At 36.4% G+C, this 21235-nt stretch overlaps 1 protein-coding gene across 1 annotated transcript in view; it reads right to left on the reverse strand.

The window, feature by feature from the left end:
• LOC120624914 (unconventional myosin-Va) overlaps positions 1–13651 on the reverse strand; it is a 52592-nt gene extending 38941 nt beyond the window's left edge. Inside the window, exons 1-6 of the mRNA XM_039891710.1 lie at positions 13445–13651; positions 5200–5322; positions 4117–4235; positions 3486–3568; positions 2039–2161; positions 361–491 (exon numbers count right to left, since the gene is read on the reverse strand). Of these exons, the coding sequence (XP_039747644.1) occupies positions 361–491; positions 2039–2161; positions 3486–3568; positions 4117–4235; positions 5200–5322; positions 13445–13471 (606 nt within the window). The 5' untranslated portion in view covers positions 13472–13651. The remainder of the gene's footprint in view (positions 1–360; positions 492–2038; positions 2162–3485; positions 3569–4116; positions 4236–5199; positions 5323–13444) is intronic.
• Between the last annotated feature and the right edge of the window lie 7584 nt (positions 13652–21235).

Here is a 21235-nt window from a genome sequence, read left to right on the forward strand (position 1 = left end):
AGTGGAGCGCTTTAGTCTAAAAGATCCCTATTCACTCTTGACTTAAAAGTACTTGTATTGTTGGTACTGGGGAAAATGGAAGCTGGAAGGGCATTCCATTCATTGCGGTGCGGATCAGAAACGAAGATGCGAAGCGCTACGTACGCGTCTGCGATATATCAACCACGTAGGGATGCAGATCCTTACGGTGCCTCGATGTTTGATGGTAAAAAGAGGGGAACTAGATCAAACAGTTCTTGCTTTTCATTCCGGATCATTTCCAAATATTCCGGTTTATTCAATGAAACTGATAACATAGCTCCAATCCTTCCAACAGTAGGTGTCTGTGGATGTTTCTGCCGGCACTTGTGATTCACAAACCTCCATGATGGGGCTGGAAGCAAGCACTTTTCTCTCGACTTGTGTTTCGCTGACGTTTCCCCGCACGGCCGCGAAGTATCGCATCGCATACTTTGCCGACACCGTCTTCCCCGCGCCAGATTCACCGCTCACTGGAAAAAAGACATGTATAAAAGTGACAGTACATTAACGCACAATATGTCTAAGAATTCAAGCCCCCATCTTTTACGAAGCGATGATAGCGCTTGGGTAGGAGCTCGACTTCACTTTCGGGGGGCCGAGTTCGAATCCCAGCACGCACCTCTAACTTTCTAAGTTATGTGCGTTTTAATTAAAATATCAAAAGTTCAAGGAAACCTGCATGCCTGAGAGTTCTACATAATGTTCTCAAAGGAATGTGGAGTCGACCACACCATTCCACCATCCAAAAATTTGCAACTTGGGTTTAGTAGAGATTACTCAACATTCATTTATTTCAAGTAGGCCTAATATATAAGGACTTTTGAAACGTCAAGTCTGTCTGTTTGTAGTGACTCTACCACCGGTTCGGAAGGCAGATTCTACCAAGAAGCCGGCAAGAAACTCAGCAGTTGCTCTTTTCCAACATCAACAATTTACATTTTAAATTTTAACATTCATTTTTCTATCTTATGAGAGATGAAAGCAAAGCCGGATGCTTCCAAGCAACCTTGTCATATTATGGAATTCCGTTTTCTTTCTTAAGAGGCTTTAAACACAGAGTAAAGGTACTGTGGCTCGATGAAGCCGGCTAGACAGAGCAATCGTATAAGTGCCGGGTGGTGTGGGGCGAGAAATGGATCCTTACTGGCCTTAGTAATAAAGATCCTTTACAATGCAGTGACACTGTGTCGGCATTTACTACTAGATCGCAGGCATTGAACTACTGTAGTTTTTGTGCCAACGTTAGTTCTAGAAAGCCTTCAGGCGACTTTGTGACCATGACTCAGTATGGAAGCTGTAAATACTTATGCGATTTACTTTCATGTGGATGAGAGTTGCAGACAATAAAGTAGCTTATTATAGTGCCCGATTTAACTTAACGAAGGAATCGCCTCTGGCGCAGTGGACAGCGAACCTGCTTGGCTATGGGTTCAATTCCCATAACTGGACAATGCTTGTGTGATAAACATTAATGTTTTTCAATGTCTGGGTGTTTTTATGTATATTATAAGTGTTTATGTACCTATGTATATTATTCATTAAAAAAAATATTAGTAATCTGAGTACCCATAACACAAGCTACGCCTCCTTTGCGGCTAGACGGCGATGTGTAAATTGTCGTAGTACTATTAGTTAGGTTATTCCTAGAGATAAAAATGTTTCACGAACTCTTATATGATGGCTAGCGACGTTAAGAGCCGTCTTAAGTTTCGACATCGATTCGGCGGATCGTACAGTCTAGGGGACTCGTAAACTTACACTTTACAGGTGAAAAAATATAAATTTGGTTATATTTTAATAACCTTAAATCCATACGAAAAATTAAAAATATGATAATACATCCACAAAATACCACACCTTGGGGCAAGAACCATAGACAAGTTAGGTTATATGAGTTGCCTAGTGAAAATCGATTGGTGAAAGGTAAATGTTTGCAAGTGAAATATTCTTTGATAAGGCGTTATTTACTTAGGCATTGCCTCGACGTCGTTATTGAAAACGGGCATTAGACTCTTACCTATAATACTCTGGTCCCTTCGTTCCCTCTCCAGTTTAGTGTAGGCCTCTTCGGACACCGCGAATATGTGAGGATCAAGGTCACCCATAGACTGGCCGCGGTAGGCCATGATTGTTTCATCACCTATAAAAAAAAAATTATTGAACCATGTTTTTGTAGCGTGCACTTCATACACAACGTGACTTTCTTTATCGTAGAACATTGGCTCTATAAATAAGTAGAAAATAAAACACAAAAGATATTAAGAAAATTAATTTAATAGTTATGTGTGTAAGACGGATCCCATATAAAGTATCAGCGGTGCGATGCGCGGGCGGTATCAATTCAATCAATAATTACGGTTTTATGCATGAGAAAAAATATTCCTGCATCCAAACTTTTCTAAAAATGCAGAAATTTATTTTAATTTTTGAATTTATACTTCTTTTGGTAAAAATGATGAGAGTAAATTTTTAAGATGCGCGCGCACACCGTCCCAAAAAAAAACGGCACCCTGAAGTTAGCTCAATTCAATTCAATTCTTATTTATGGCTGAATTAAGCTATAGTCAACATTTTAGTTTGACTTTGAAAAGGTTTGACAGTGTACACTTTCATTTCAAAGTCTGCTGGCTCATTCTGGTGATTAAATTGATTAAACTGTACAAAAATCTCAAATTTAAATGTTCACTGAAACTTGGCTGTCCGATAATGAGATAACTAGATCATGCGTTATAGTAAAACTTTCAATGTATTAAATACCTTTTTTCTATTGTTAGTTTAGTTTTTTCTTCAAACGCAGACTAATGCGAACGATAAAATTTTTGTAAAGATTTTTATCTTGCTACGCCAAAGATGTATTACATCTATCGCGTGTACATAACTTGAATATATTGAGTTATTATAGTTCTGATAGATTATGGTTTTTGAAGTCGTACTTCTTTTGGCGAGTTATGAAAAAGCACAGGCGATCCTAGTGAACCGAAATTAGTGTCAAAGCAGCCCTCTATATTTTTACGAGTGTGTTCTAATGGTTCATTCGGTGCTCGGTATATATTGCCTCTTTGATATTCTAAACTTAATGCCAGAACGAAACGGTAACTGGGGTTGATTAGACAATAGTTCAAAATCAGACTAAGTTATAAACAATAATAATTACAAACTAAAATTAATATTTACAGTAAATATAAACAGTCTAACTGTTCACTTATGGGCATGGTACCCAAAATGCTGGCGCTATTGCCCCTTTGAATAGCTAGACTTAGCCGTTGGGCTAAATAAGCGCCAGCTCTTGGGTCACCAGACGTCAAGACCAATTTTTGGGGCACTATGTTAGTAAAATTTTTCGTGTCCGAAGACCATGGACACTGGGGTTTTTTGGAGAGATTACACCTTAGATATTTAAATATTTCTATGCATAATTAGAACAAAAGAATTTTGTTATTTTAAGTTCTAAAAAAACTTCTTACCATATATCGGCAAGTCATAGTACGGATTGATCGCCACGAGCACGATACCGCAGTATGTGTAGATGGCATTCCGATCGCAGAATCTGTAAACAAAGTGAAGTTAAGCTAATCATCCCCTAGCCAGCGTGGCAAATACAAGTTAAGAAATTTGTCACGCCCCGCGCCCCAAACTAGCTAGTTAATTTTTTTATTATTATGTATGTACATTTACATCGCAAAATACCTATGTGTAATTGTAAAACTATCCAATTGTTCATTGACTACTGAACTAGTATAAACTGTGTTTCTCAGTCAGCCTTCCTCAATTATACAGGAAAAATTACACAACTATAGTGAGAAATTTTTGCAAAAGTCCATTTAAAATAAAATTTATAATTATATATGCAAGTATGTTCATAGTGGTGCTATGTATAATTATGTAGATATGTATAAGGGGTGTGTAATGAATGTATGCAAAGTAGGTGTACATGTTTGACATTTAAAGTATACAATTATAACATACAGTAGATAGGTAACTGTTAGCTAGGTGCAAAAAATAAATAATCCTAATAATAAAAAACACCATCATAATATCGACCCACACACAACTACTCTGTATGACATACGCGTTCAGTAAGGGAGTAAGACATACCTGACTTTGAGATTGTGCAGTACCGCCGGCTCATGCAGGTAAGACAGTGAAGTGAGATCATTCTGACCAATGAGCAGCGATGGATTCCTTAAGGGGGGCAGTTTTTTCTCGTCTGTAATCTACGAAAAAAGATGTTGTCATTCATAGAAGAGCTGTTTCGTCGTAGCCTTAACAGAATTCATCAGGAACAGAGTTCTGTAGTCTACTCTGATTCTCTTTTGACGGCCGATTGGCGCAGTTTGCAGCGACCCTGCTTTCTGAGTTTCAGTCCGTGGGTTCGATTCCCACTACTGGAAAATGTTTTTTCGTGATGAGCGTGAATATTTTTCAATGTCTGGATGTTTATACGCATATTCTAAGTATTTATGTATATTATTCAAAAAAATATTCATCAGTCATCTTAGTTCCCATAACACAAGCTAAGCTTACTTTGGGGCTAGAAGGCGATGTGTGTATTGTCGTAGTACATTTATTTATTACTAGCGTACCCAGCCCGCTTCACCAGGCTAGATTTTGCTTTATTATATGTAAACAATAAACTTACGTCATTAAATTTTTAATTTAAATCTCATAATATAATAAATCATTTATTTCTCTCCGTATTCATTCTTTTCTATTCTCTTCTCGAGCGGGCGAAGATCATTATATACACCCATGTACACCCAACAATAGAATATCATCATAGTAAATAAAAGCTTCAAGTTCAAAAATAGGAGTGCTCCGATCGTCACCAAACTTTACAGGATTACTCGCCAGGTCAATCCGGAGATTCCCTGAATGTTTCATTCCCTGAAAGGTCCATCAAATAATTAGTATTAACCAATACTAATTATATATATCAGTCTAGGTTCTTTCTGGTCTAGTGGGAGGCTTCGGCCGTAGCTAGTTACGCCCCTTCCGAATAAGACGTGCCGCTAAGCGATTGAGCGGTTTAATATGACTGCTATAATCGCTACTTGGTTCGCACGCTACCATCTTCGACTTAGGTGATTTGCAGGGCTTGTAAGGGAATAAAAAAAGCAACACAAACACAGATAATACACAGATTCACCCCTAGTCCTCCTAGAACCCGTAGCTACTTACTTTGATCTGTCTTATTTCGCCCGTCTGGTCGATCTTGACGATTAGCACCCCGGAGCGGTAGTCGCTGGTGACGGTGGCACCCTCCCACACCTGGACTGGATGCTCAACCCATACCCGGGCGTCCTGCGATACAAGTAATACAAGTACATATACAACGTGTAATTGAAAACCGAAATAATACTTCACAGGCTTTAGAGGTACATTATATTCTGTCTCTGAGACTTATCTGTGAAATTGAAAACCAAATAGTTTTTGAGTAAACCACTGCCATAGTTTTTACTGAAGGAATCAGATACAGTCGTAACACCACACGCTAAATCAAAATCATGTGACTCCTGTCACTTTATTAGGTACGCGTCGCGTAGCGTAGGTACTATGCGCGTGATGGTATTTTATCTTTAATAGGGTTGCCATAAGTAAACACTTAGAATGTTTTGAGTTCGTTTGTATGGAAAAATAAATATGCTTCTTTCGATCCAATATTTTTACAGGGTGATTCCTTATTAAATTTACTTCGCATCCTTCAACGTTATTGCGTAATTTAGTTACACGGTGTATATAATTATACTAACTATTATATGTGTTAATAAGTAGCCTATGTTACTCTCCGTCCAACTAACTCTATGCCTAAAATCAAGTTGAATGCTTGCGTAATTAGGGCTATTGACTATTATATTATAAACAAAACAAAAATAACACTTTCGCATTTATGGTATTTGGATCTTAACAGCGGGCCACGCTTCACCATGTCATTTTACATTCACTTCCTATTTCCGTGGGAAATTTGACATAAAAAGTATATAAACAAGTTCACGTTAGTAGAAATACAATGTTGCGTGAACATTTCAAAACAATTCATATTTCTTCCCATTAAATTTATGGATGAGATCTACCAATTTTATTTCGCAGTGATGGATCTAATGCAGGTTTTATTCGACCCCTATTCGGGTCAGTAGAAATGGTGATGTTTCAGATTTGTTTTCAATGTATGTGTTACTGAACAGTTGCTAAAACTTGGCAATGAGGGTGAGAAGTTATCTGGGCGTTTCTTTGATTAGCGGCGAACAATGTAGTCAAACAGAAATCAGCTCGGCTTACAATTATTTTGCAGCCAAGCGTGGGCACATGTGCTATAAAAAAAAACCTTGCCATTGCCATCTTCGTAACCCTGCTCTGGAGTTTCGTGGACATGTCTACCGGCTTCTAGAAGTACCGATAGTCTTGCATTAACCGGCCAAGCTAAGATGAAGAAAACCTATATAAAATCTACCCCGAATCCCAAACGGCAGACTTTTCTACGGACCCATATGGTTATTTAAGGGTCAGTTTGGGGACCATTTCCGTGTCACCTGATTGAAAGGCAGCGACCCTGCTTTCTGAGTCTAATGCCGTGGGTTCGATTCCCACAACAGGAAAATGTTTGTGTGATGAACATTAATGATTTTCAGTGTCTGGGTTTTTATATGTATATTAAAAGTATTTATATTTACGTATATTATTGATTAAAATATTCATCAGTCATCTTAATAACCATAACACAAGCTACGTTTACTTTAGGACTAGGTGGCGATATGTGTATTGTCGTAGTACATTAATTTATTTATATTTTTCCGTTCAAATAATACGTCAATACGTATTTCTTGTACAACGATAAATCATTTCTGATAAAACCGGTAACTACAGCTCTGTAAGCACTATCGTCGCATAAAATCCGTCACAATTACGTGAAAACATATTTTATATAAGGGATGGTTTTGAGGACCTTTTAGCTGAGTGGTCGTTTAACTATGTGATTGTTTAGGCGCTGTTCATGAAATTGAACTTATGCCCAATTTAAATGTTACCCTTACGTAATGGGTAATATCGATCTAGTTTGTAACAGATGAAAACGGTGCGACCAGCTTCAAGGATACCTATAGCTCATCCTTATAATAGAAGTTTAAAGGCGTTGACAGACGGCCCGATAATCACCCAAGTAAACTGAGTCAATAAAAAACATTTTGTCGTTTAACTAATTAAATAACAAATTAGTGCCCGTAGTTTCATGATAGTAGACGTCTAAGTAAGCATGAACTATCGTAATTTAATTAACTGGAATTAGCACGGAGCGTATTGTGAAACTTATCTGTACTCATATCACAGAATAGTATTTCTGTTCTACAAGACTGAATTGAATTATCATGTTTTTTTTTCAAAATTCAAAATTCATGTAATGCAAGTAGGCATACTTTGCACTTTTGAAACGTTCTGTCTGTAGGGATTCTATCACAGGTTAAGAATGCTGTTTCTACTGAGAAGCAGTTGGTGTTTTCCAACATTAACTATAGCCTAGTTGATAAGATTCCGGCTTCCCTTTCGGAGGTACAAAATCATTCATTGGCACGCACCTCATACGTCTATGTACGTTATACGCAATTAGGTAAATATAAATAAATAAATGAACAAAAATATACTACGACAATACACACATCGCCACCTAGCCCCAAAGTAAGCGTAGCTTGTGTTATGGTTACTAAGTTGACTGATGAATATTTTTATGAATATTAAACATAAATAAATAGCAATATACATATAAACAACCAGACACTGAAAAACATTCATGCTCATCACACAAACATTTTACAGTAGTGGGAATCGAACCCACGGCCTTGGACTCAGGGAGCAGGGTCCTTGCAAACTGCGCCAATCGGCCGTCAATATAAATATTGATATTGCGTTAAAGGAAAACATCTTTATGAAACCTGTATGCCTGGTATTTCTCCATAAAATTCTCAAATGCGTGTGAAGCCTGCACTTGTCCAGCGTGGCAAGCAACGGCCAAACCCTTCTCATTCTGATAGAAGACCAGTTATTTGTAGTATAAGTTGATAATGAAGATTAATTATTGTATCCCGTGATAGTTGCAAGCGGAGCTGGGTGCTTCCAAGCACACTGGTTATATTAATTTAAATAAATAAATGAATAAATAAATAAATAATTATACTACGACAATACACACATCGCCATCTAGCCCCAAAGAAAGCGTAGCTTGTGTTATGGGTACTAAGATGACTGATGAATATTTTTATGAATAGGATACATAAATACTTATAATATACATATACTGTTGTTGTACTTATAGTATACATATACTTTTTCAGTGTCTGGGTGTTTACCCAGACACTGAAAAACATTCATGTTCATCACACAAACATGTTCCAGTTGTGGGAATCGAACCCACGGCCTTGGACTCAGAAAGCAGGGTCACTGCCCGCCCACTGCGCCAATCGGCCATCATTTGGAATTGAAACATTGTGAAAGCTTTCGATATGTTTTTTAGACAAGGGTTACTATTGAGAGTGAAATTTCAAGGTCACATTAAGGCACGCTTTTTTTACACGAGAGAGTAACATTTTATAACTTAGAGTGAAGCGAGAGAGCTATACATTGGTACTGATTTCGTCGTACACAAATCTCTAAACTAAATTAAAAGGTCTGAAGGTAATGCTGTCGGTTTTCCCAGAAAAAGTATGTACCGGGTGACGGCAGATCAGAATACTGGTCACCACCCCTCTTCCCGCGGGTGTCGTACGAGGCGACTAAGGGATATGACGGAGAACTGGCAGCAGCGTCCTCTTTACTACCATCTGCTTATGAGGCCAACCCTTCCATTGGGAGGGTTTAAAATTCAAAAAATTCAAAATTCATTTATTTCAAGTAGGCCTAATATAAGCACTTTTGAAATGTCAAGTCTGTCTGTAGTGACTCTACCACCGGTTCGGAAGACAAATTCTACCGAGAAGAAGCCGGCAAGAAACTCAGAAGTTTGCCTTAACTACAGAGGCCTTTTGACCAACAGTGGAATGTTAAACTATTTAAGATCGGTCAAAGTGAAGACCTAATGTCATCATCATCACCACATCAACCATTACCGACCCACTACAGAGCACTGGAACTCTACTCTCAGAATTGGAAGGGTTTAGGCCGTAGTCTACCATGCTGGCCAAGTGCGGATTGGTGGACTCGACACACCTTTGTGAACATTATGTAGGACTCTCATGCAGGTTTCCTCACGTTGTTTTCCTTCACCGTTACCGAAAAGCAAGTGATAATTTAATTACTTTGTGGCTACATACGCAGGCGAACTATATATATAAGTACAATCCACGTGTATCCACAACTTAAAACGCACATTACTTAGAAAAGTTAGAGGTGCGTGCTGGGAAGTCGAGCTCCTACCCAATGCGCTCTCACCCCTTCCTAATAAAAGACCTACTGAACTGGTTTTAAATTTATACATTAACTAATATATAGTTAAATTTTTTTTACAACATCCCGTTAAGAGCGCTGGATTTGGAAATGTAGTTTTGTTACACACAAAACCACATTTCCAAATCCAGCGTTCATAATTTATTTTAAAATGTATTTATTTATTTAAGGGACAATGAACAGGTTACAACACCAACTCTTAAAAACTAAACAAAAAATGAAAAAACACATAAATGTAATATTGTAGACCCACTTAAAGACTGCCACAACTTGCGAATACAAAACTATATTGTCAGTTAGAAGGAGAAAAAACGATTAAGAGAGACATGAGAGTAAACGAAGTAAAGTTCTGACATTTATTAATATTTAGGTCAATGTTACGTCGTCGTTAGATCCTCATCATCGACTCATTACAGGCATTACAGGGCACAGGTCTACTCTGAGAATGAGCGTAGGCCGTAGTATACCACGCTGGCCAAGTGCGAATTGGTAGACATCAGACGCCGTTGAGAACATTATGTCGTAAGGTATCGCGTACAGATCTTACACTAAGACAACCTATATGGACCATCTTTCACGTTATATAAACTCCTATAAACTATTTGGCGGAACACTGTGAGTGTGTTCGGATGCACTGTGAGACTTCGCAATTAATAATTTCGGTACTCGTTAGTTAAGTGGGCGTCCATATGAGTGAGGTTAGTTAAAATAGAAAAATGGAATGAGTGACATTTGAAGCTAATCTCGTTTGAATCCTGTTAGCGTTTACGCTAATGATAATTGATTTCATCACTATGACTCACATTTATTAATATTTTTTTAGATCTCTCTGGCAAATTCGACCTTAGTTTACTTAGTGACAAACACCTTTATTCATTTTCTTAACTGTCTTATCTTGCAAACTATCTTTTTATTACTATTAAAATAAATTTAAAAAAAAAACAAATGAAAATAATAAAAGATTATCTTTATTTTTTCGATCTTTGGTTGTGGGGAGGCTAGTTCTAGTCATCCTCCCAAATTGCTTAGATCACCTGCCCGTGGTGCACCCTGCCTTGTAACTTATGAGGCTCTGGCGACCGAGAAGTGGCGGTATAACCACTTCGAATTGGCTAGACTGAATAAATGGCACAGAGTGCAGACCCGTGTCGGGAAGCAGAAACACCGGTGCAATAAGTCGAGCCCTGAAATGACCAATCCGCCTGCCCAGCGTGGTCATCATTGGGCATAGATGGGAAGCAACTCCCTACAATAGACATATGTCCAGAAGTGTCGTCAATCGGATGTTATGATAATTTTGAATGTCTTTTTCACATAATTTGATCAAATTAATAAAAATTTACAATAAACTTAATAAATAAAATATTCACTTTATTAAATTATTTATGTCGATTTTGTTCGCGATCTTGCCTTTTTGTTGTTGGCATCTTTGGATTACGAAAAAATAGGAAATCGCGCGTCATTTTCCTTACATGATCAACTTTTCGCATTGTGGTTGATCATTAACAAAAATATCGTAGATAATACCTAACGTAACTACCTACTAGATACGTAGATGGGCGTTTATCGAGTCACAAAACGCGAGTTATGGCCTGTTGCCACTAAAATCTAAAATAACTAGCTGTCCCAAAAAAATGACAAGAACATTTTGAGAACGTACTACGCATATCCTTACGCAAGTCCTTCCTAGTTTGTTTCCCTGCAAATGTGTTGAAAAACGACATATTAAACACGTTTGCATTGATTACTACACTCTTGGCTCTCTTATCGCGCTTAATACAGCATTCTGTTTAATAACCAACATAGCACACTAGCATCATAATCTTTACTAGTGTTATATTTTTACTAATATTTTGAATGCAATTTGTGTCTGTGTGCTAGCAGCTATGGCGCGATCACTGTACTGATATTGATTGAAATTGGCACATATATAGATTCCCGAAGATGGATAGACATGGGGCACTTTTTGTCCCAGATTGGAACAAGGGTAAAGTTACCTGGGGATTTGAAAAAAACCATTTGTTAACTATGAAAAAAAAGCATTACGGTTCCAGCAGGATTTTTTTAAATCGTAAAAATGCTGACAAATTTATTAGTAGATGAGTGGATTGATGGGTTTTATTGTTTAACTACAGGGTACGGCTGAAATAATACAAAGTACACCAGCACAGCTAGCATGGACAGGAGACAATTATATCCCTGGGTAAAGGATAAAAATTTATCTTATCCCACAGCTTGAACAACTCTCAGAGCACTGGGCACAAGTTGAAATAATATCCAAATAATATATGAGTAATTTATTATTACGGGGGTAAACTTCTCTTATTCCATGTCCCGTGCTTCGACAGGTGGACACGTTATTATATTCTTTTTCAAGTGATATAACCGGGGATATAATTTGGTCGCCTGCCAGTGCTAACCCTGCAAGTAGACCCTGAGAAAAAATATCCCGAAACGCAGTTAGCACACCAAACTGCCTCCAAATCGTCATTTTGATGGGTAAGCGCTTTCCAATAATTTTATGTAATTTTTAAAAAAGAAAACATCACAAAATGTTCATAAAACCATTGTAATCAGTATACAATATGAGTTCCAATGTCAAAGGTATGTCCTGACCTTTTTCACTCCACACTTCAAGCAGGAAATCAGCATAACAGTGCTAATTTTGCTAAACAGTGCTAAAGTTTCCCTTACTCACATTTGTTTGTAATATTTTGACAAAAAACCGAACAATTATTGCCTAAAAAGCCAGACGGGTTCTTAAGTGATTCACAGTCAAACATCTTCTTTTAAAAGAATAGCACTTTCAATCAGTCTGAGGATAAGTGACCAAGTAGTCGCTTTTGGAGCAGCCCTTTTCAAAAAGACTCCTATTTACTTAAGAAAATGGAACTCACATAGGTGTTATGGAATATGGATGCCAAAAGAGCATTCCAGATATTTAGGTTCCAACATACTAATCACTAATCTTTAAAGATAGTCCATAGACTAAAAATCTCCTGGCTACCTGCAACATGCTTCTAGACATAATTGCACCTTGCTTCTACAGCTGGAAGAAATTGTCAGACCTCTAAGATAAAGACACACACACCCTATGGCTTAGGGTGTGTGTGTATAGGGCTCTCACTGAAAACCATATCAGCAGCTGATGCTGAGTGGGTGATCTTTATTTGGTCATTAACCTTGTAGTTCATAATATGTGGGGCCAATTTTTGTCTTTCTTTCTTACATAGCATTATTATGAAAGTTTAACATGGAATGATCAAAATATCGAGGAAAAATTTGCCTAAGTACAACTCACTCAGTAGCTGGTTTTAAAACTGATTGCCATATTGCTGGGTAGAATAGAGTCAAAGAAAAAAAGACTAATATGGCAGTTAGTCAAGCAGGTTCTTTATGTAACCAACCAAATTCCAAATTACTAAAGGTAAAAAAAAATTTGCTTATCATATTTTGGAGAGGCAAATCATTGCAGAAACAATGCACTCATATTTTTTTTCATTTGTTTAAGAACTTGTATGAACAGAAAAACCTCAAAAAAATTACTTAAATATATTCCTTTTTAAAGTTCAAATTCAATTACACTGGAGGTACCTAGATGGGCAAAAAAACCTCACCAATTTATTTTTAAATCAGTAAAAAAGGTGTTTCTTAACATTCTTACATGATTCTGATCAAGAGTTAGTGTGTGATTTGACCTAGTTTTAATGACAACATGTAATTGAAATAAAAATATGCAAGCAAAAATGCATAAAAACAATGATTCAATGAATAATTCATAATCGTAACATTATTTCCATCAGTACGTTTGTCTTAGATAACAAGAGATTATCTCAATGATTTACAATCATTTAAATACAAAATACGAAATCAATACATGAACACAAGCCGATAATTATTTAACAAGTTCAATAAACAATTCCAAATTTAAAATCATTGCTTTTTAGATTTGGAACATTTTTTTATTATCAAACAGAAACAAATTAACGTTACCTACCTTAGTGTAAAGTTCCTTGGTCGTCATTTTGAAGTTAGGTGTAAATTAAATACTAAACACTAAAAAATATTTCATTGCTTCACCACGTGCAAGGTTTTTTGAAATAAATGAAAATCATTTTTAATAAATAAGGTAGATTCAAATTTGCTAAAACACGGATTGCAAATTGCGAAACGTCACTGCAATGTTATTGACATATGTCAAACTCTATTATAGTCGTAAAAATGTAATAGGCCCGTTTTGACATTTGTCATCGCGACGTAACTAGTTATGGACCATAAGACTCGGGACTCGATACTCACGATAAATCAATTCAAGTTTTTATCAGTACTTGATTGATATTATTATGTATTGTAAAGTGTTCGTTCGTTCAAAGTATTCCTTTAACTTCACAACCAATACGCGTGACTGGCTGTTGATTATACGTCCACTTTTCAACATTTTGAAACAGAGTTAGTACTATATAACAACAAACACAAAAATCGAGTCAAATCACTATGTTTAAATTAATGTCCAAAATAGAAGAGCCATAGTTAACGTAATAGTAAACAATATATATCAAACTTAAACGAGCGCACAGTCAACTTTACAAGATGAGGAACGAAAAACTGCGCAGTGCGCGCGGGGACGCTTCAGTCATGTGCCGTTTGGTCAGATACATCAACCCAGACTCATTATTTAGAACCCATTTTGAGAACCAAGCTCATTCTTTGCAGTAAAGATTACTACACAATATTTAATTTCGATATTCAGTAAAAAAATGGTTACAGCTCTAGTATAAAAAAAAAAAAGACTAAGAACGTAACTGTTTTCGGAACGTTTCGCAACAATTATAAATTGCATGCTACGATTAATTAAGCGCAAAAAGAATACTCGCGATATATTCTTTCATATTATTTAACGTCGCAAAAAAATTTACGTATTTTTTAAAACACTGTATGTAATTGATTTTTATTTTATTGTTTCTTTCAGTTTCATTCCAAGTTACATTCTATGGTCTTGCACAAATGTCAAAACGGGCCTATTATATTTTTACGACTATAATTCTATTTTCTCGCCATCTGTACATATTTAACAAATGAAGCCGGCCGATTTTTCCATCCGTGGGAAAGTTACATATTTTCCGGGTGGAAATGTCATAATTAAAGTTAACAAAAAACGATCGTCGCTAAAACAAGCGCTGACAATAGGTACTAGGTAGGAGTTTTTAACTTAAAGTTCACATTGATGTTGCCATACTTTTTATCAAAATTAGGTCACAAATTGCATTCCGTTACAGGCAGTGTTATAAATGTTTGAAGTGTGATGTACTATTATTCGTTGTGGCATTCATTTCTCTACTCCGAATACCTTGAACCCATCCATGGATAGACTAATTATTAAACGCTACTCCCAATCAATTAACGGTGAAACGGGGAAAACATCACTACAGAAAAGTTAACAAATGTATACTACATGAGTATACTACCTATTAATGCTCACACGTTGAATTGATAACAATCTTTGCTTTTTAACCCCCTATCAAAAACAACGGGGTGATATAAGTTTGACGTGTCAAGAGTATGAGTGTGTGTGTACCCATATGTGTATCAAACGCATAAACCGATTTTGATCTGGTGAATTAGTCGGGACTATATGTATGTTGTCCAATGAGAAGACTCAACCAGTAGAATAATGGAAACTATATAAAAATTCGGGGGTTTTAAATTTTATATTATATATTTTGTAATCGAAATAGATTAATAATGTGCGTTTTAAAGAACCCTTGGTTTTATGTTAAAGTACCTACTTTATATTAAAAAAAAATGTTTTATTTTATTTTATTAAATGCATGTTCCAAATAGGTATTATTACTAAACATTTATCATTCAAGTTTTTTCTACATGTTAATAACATTTAAAGAAAGTTTTATAGTCTTATATTTTTATTAATAAGCCATTAGTAATACATGACATGAATAGGTAAGTAGAATATTATTTAATAATCATTTTTCGCTGCCAGGGTAGTAATTTTTCACTTGTTTTCTTGAGACGGGAACCAAGTTTGACAGGCTTCCGTGGCTATCTCGCACAGAGCAGTAAACGTTTTCCCCCTTGAGTCGTATTCTGAAATAGGTAAGAGTTTGAATTGATACGTATAATCATTGACAAAAAAGTTATCAAGAATATTAAAAGTACTTAGGAAGTACATGTTTTAAATATTCCGACAGGTTCTCATATCAAAAACGTCATTCGATAGCAGTGATGTAAGCTCGTTGCAAATTTTAAAGAAAATTACAGATCACCGTCAGATCAATCCACTCCCGCTTATAAGTGAATCCATCCACCATCGTTTTCATTTTAAACCGCAACTGATTCACCATAATTAAGGATAGCAAAATGAGATATTGTGTCTGATCTACGTGCATTTTATTTGGAAACATCCATCTGATTTTCATCATGGTCCAAAGGAAGTATAACATCAAAAATATATTACCAGTGGGTCCCCTTTTTCCAAACATAATGCCATTCATTGGGGCGTTCTTATAATTGGCTTCGGTATTGCCTAATAAGCAAAGCAGTACTGCTACAACAGCAAAAGCCGCATACAGACGAACAAGTGAGCGAAACATCTGCAAAGAAAAGTTATATTTGTTAGTATAGGTGGTTAGGGTCTGGGCCTCAGAAGTTTTCAACTTATAGTTTAATTTCCAAACTACGTATTCATATTAAAGCAGTCTGTCAAAGTTAGTGAGTAAGTGGGTCAAAGTGCCCAGTGAGGGACAACAGTAGATTGGTGATGATAAAGCTCACAAGTCACATATTATTTAAGATTTCAATTTATCTGCCTAATAAAGAGTGTGGCCTATGTGCAACATTGGGTATTGGAATGACGATGATTAAATTTTGAATGTCAAAAACCATGAAAGCATTTAAAGTCAAAATATTAAAAATTCTAAGTTAAAACTACAAAGTTTCGCTAGCTTCTTCTCGATAGAATCTGCCTTCCGAACCGAGGATAGAGTGTTAAAAGAGTTTTAAAGTAGACAAGCACTTGAAATTAAAGAATTGAGATATTTTTTTGCTTAGAAATCATTACCTTTATTTTCGGTATAAGATAAGAGCTGGTATCACTGAAGACGGTCTGATGTCAACTGATGCCTGAAGCTGTTTTCCACGCGGTTTTATAGTTCCAAAACAGAACATGGCGGTCGGTCAACACTCAATTATAGGATTATTGGATGCTGACCGCATATTATCCGCGATAGGGCCAAATCCCCCGGGATTTAAACTTCGTTAGTGCACTATATTGATTGACCGCAGATACTCTCAAGCGAGGGTAGTTGAATAAACTAATAACTTATGCTTTTATTATGTGTGTATACTTTACTAAGATGGTTACTAGCATTTTCCATCAATTTCCGAAAGGACGATGTGAAATATTTTAACCTGTTCCTGCGGTGTCACCCACGTATACTAAAGGCCGTTAGTATGACTAACGAACGATAATATAATATTAGCCAAGCGGATACCTTACTCAGACAGGTAAACCCCTTTTTGCTCCTCATGAATACCGGGGGTATTCAACGGAAGGCGCAGAGGTAACATAAAACGCTCACTGACTAGCTAAAATTCTACTCAATTCCTACTCACACCTGACAGTGAGTGAGTGTGGGAGTTAGTCATGGTCAACCCTGTTTCTATCACCTACGAGTCCTGCGAAGATACCAGGAGCAACAAAGGTTTAGATTTAGAAAGTAAGGAACTCTCTCCCGCTCCCGGCTTACGACTCCTACCTACCATACCTGGACGGGCCATCTACCGATGGACATCGTAGGGACGGGTGGAGTCTTCCACATAGTCGAGCCATCGTTACATCGTTACAATTGTTAACCGATGTTTCTAGGCTCAAATGCTGCTCTTTTGGCAGCTCAGCACATAGGCACATATGGAATTTAACCGACCTAGCACCACTAGACCTCTCCCGTTCGTCTCATAATTTTTAATAATTAATTTTCTCGTAAACTATGCGATATATGCAAGCTATATATTTACATAGCTCTTTTTAATATTCAGTCCAAAAATTTCAATTTAAATCACCTTATATTTATTAGTGTTTTGGAATCAAATGCAGAACTTCGTGATCCAAAGGACGATCAAACAGATGAATCTATATGAAATCCAGTTTAAAATTTCATGTTGTATTCATGAAACTGCATTATCATAACGTACCACTACCACGTACTCACTATACAAATTAAACTTTGCCTATGAGAACTAAAAATCCTAGGGGATTGGCGACTGTAGTCATATTATGGAAACTAATCTAAATTAGATACGTGTATTTTTGCTACCTTGACCGCGAATAAATAAACAAACATGCGATGTTTGTTTGCAAAACTCGGGTTTCGTGATTATCCTGGCTTTGCTTTTGTTGATAGCTATGTTTTTAGGCTATAGGCCACCAGAGGCCTTTGAAGTCAACTTAAATCGTGGGGTTTTTTTTTAAACCGCGATTTAAGACATGGAAACATTAATAATAGGGTTATTAAAACATGGAGACTTTAAAAGGAGGAATGTTATAAGCTTGACATTTGACTGTGGTATCGTGGCTCCTAAACTAATAGACAAATTTTAACACGGTTTCTTGTCTGTTTGAAAGCTGATGTTTTCTGGTTCTTTTTCTTTATTTGTTACTTGATTTCTTGCTTGATAGAAGGGTCTTATTAACTCCCACAGGTCCGATTAATTTGAAATTTGGGTAACTGTTACTTCGGTGGTATTTCCAAGACATAGGAACTTGGAGGTGATGCTTCAGCATAATTTGTTGAAGATATACCCCAATCGCTCAGTAGCTTACTTACAGATGATATATAGCGTGTTTTTGCTCATTGCAATGACCTCAAAAAGTAGATGTTAGACGGTTATTTTTTTAATTCCAAGTCATTTATTTTGAACACTATTTTGAATATTTTGAACACTAAAATTAGCCTTTAACTGCACTCAAACCTGCACTAAGATGGTAGCATAATAACCTTTCAGCAGTTTGCCAGTTGGGTATGTAATTTATCCCTAAACGCTTTGCGTGATATCTTTGTCGGTAGAGTGGTAACTAGCCACAGCAGAAGACCAGAGGAAAAATATGTATTCTTTATTACCCCTGCCGGGGATCGAACTCGGGACCGTCCACTTATAAGACCTGTTCTCATCTCTGCGCCAGGGAGGTCGACAAAATACAAGTATAAATATACAAGTTCGTTCAAAGGTTATTATCCTAACCCAATAACTTCTATCAGACAGATAATTTGCCCGATAATATGATTTTATATCGAATTATTTTGTGGTGCGGACAATCATCTATCAATAACAGCATATAGCGTTCAGTTGAGCCAACTTCAGTATAAAATACGGTAGAATCGAGGAATATGCATCAGTGCTCTGCGAGCTTTTATTTAGTACTGTTTAAAATACACATTTGAAAAGTAAGTTACTTACGATTTACGTACTAATAAAATTGCTAAGTAATCTCACTTTTTGTCGACTTTCCTGGCGCAGTGGGGAGTGCTGATCTCTTATAAATGGGAGGTCCGAGGTTCGGTCCCCACGAAAGTTATGAATTATCCCAAAATTTTTAATTTGCTAGGCATACAATTTGGAAAAAGATTGTTTTACAACCGCAACAAGCATAATCCAAAAATTTAAGTCCATGTCATTAATTTTTTGTCGTAGCGGAAAGCTTTGCAGCTATGTATCCTCCTCCTCCCCCGTTCCCCTAGTTTATCCGAACTACATGTCCTTCTTGTTGGCTTAACGAGATGCCCAGGAAAGCAATTTTGTACTTCCCAGTACCACTACTACCAACCACCACATCAGAGTGACGGGTCTTCCGCGCTTAAGAGCATGGGATAGGGACAGATTGACCCCTCCTCAAATAGTAGGGAGACTCATATACTAATCTCGAACAGCATGTGGTAAACTATTTGAGCGGACGAAGTTGTATATTCACTAGTTATGATGATTACATTTATGTGAAGTTTTTATTTTCTAGAACTCAAGATGCGTGCTGCCATATTCTTCTGTATCCTCGTCGTCATCTGCATCATTCAAATGAGCGAAGCAAACTACAAGAAGTTACCGTTCAATGGATCTATTTTCGGGAAGAGAAGCAATGCCGGTTGGTTTAAATATACATATTATAAATGCGAAAGTGTGTCTGCCAGTTTAACTTATGCAACGATTTTGATGAAATTGCTCATATATAGCGTGCATGCTAAAATATTTTTTATCACGGTTAACAGCATTATAGAGTATTTCGACGGCGTTGTGTAAAAAAAACTTAATTGCAAGTAAGTCTTTAATATTTAGATTAAATCACTCATAAAGTATTTTTTTTTAGAGTACGACTCTACAGGCCAGGCGTTGTCAGCTCTCTGTGAAATAGCCTCTGAGACGTGCCAGGCGTGGTATCAGACTTTGGAAAATAAGTAACATAATTTTTAAACCGGTAGTTCATATAATAAGATATGGCAACACTGGACTTCTATGAACCCGGCTCGAAGGACCTATTTTGTATTACAAGCTCCGTATAATAACCATGTAAAACCTATATTTAAATCTTAGTTCCTATAATAATTATAACACTGCTCTAGGACAATACTATTGCTGTAATCTTAAAGATGCCTTAAAATAAATTAACAATTTTACGAATAAATTACACAAGTTTTATTACAACCCTGATCTCACTCTCAACAATTAATTATGAAAATTGTAATGAAGTATGATACATTTTTATATCCAACTCAGTAGAATAATAATATGTTTTAAAATAAAGGCGTGACAAGACTGATTTTTTAATGAATACCTAACTATTAATTAAGAAATATGGTCAAGAATAGTCAAGATACTTGTATAGATAAATGTGAAAAGCAAAACGTGGTATAAATATAAACTATGGAGGGTAGAGGTAAGGAGAGTCATCTTATATGGGAGAAAAGTTGAAAAAGTGTCCAGTTGTTGCGCTAAATAACAGTTCAAAAATCCTCCACAATGGCGCTGGTGGATGCACACGGTATGGTATGAATGTAGCAATCGTAGATGAATTGAAGTATGCCGAGTTAAAAAATTTTATGTCATTATCGACTAAAGTAGTTAATTATTGAGAATTTCAACAACTTACGTTGTACAAAATATTGTGGTAAATATAATCTTACTTCCTTGTATCTCCATACTTCCTTGTTTATTTTTCAAGCCTACTCTAACAATATTTATATTTGGCGCTTCTTTTAAGAGTTACCCTGATGCAAATGTGGCGCCATCCTAATTTAATACATTTTGACGACACTTTTGACGTGACAACGTCTTATAAATTGGTTTGCCGGGTGACACTTCAAGAAACTGCGTTACGCTCCGCTCACGTTATGCGCTCACAATGAGAGCGAGTGAGAGGCACGCGCCCGCCTAAGAGCGAGAGAGACAGACATAAAAAGTGAAAGGCACGCGTCCCTTTGTAGTAAACGCTGTTTCATTGTACGCAAATGTATTGCAAGTTATTGTATGTCTATTTGTATATAAATACGTATGTATGTGTAAAGGTAAAAATAAAATTTTGTTAATATGAAATTCAGTGCGAGATTCTTTGTATAAATTAATGTTTTAAATATAATTCTTTGTATAAATAAATGTTTTAAATTGTTACTATTATTTCATCCTTCTTACTACTATACGAATGAATATTCACATTAAAATTATTTTACCACTCAAAGTCGTTGTCACGTAAAACTTTCGCCCGTATACCGACTTTACAGGCAACCAA

The sequence above is a fragment of the Pararge aegeria genome, chromosome 7 (assembly GCF_905163445.1).
Source record: "Pararge aegeria chromosome 7, ilParAegt1.1, whole genome shotgun sequence".
In the NCBI taxonomy this organism is placed as follows: Eukaryota; Metazoa; Arthropoda; class Insecta; order Lepidoptera; family Nymphalidae; genus Pararge; species Pararge aegeria.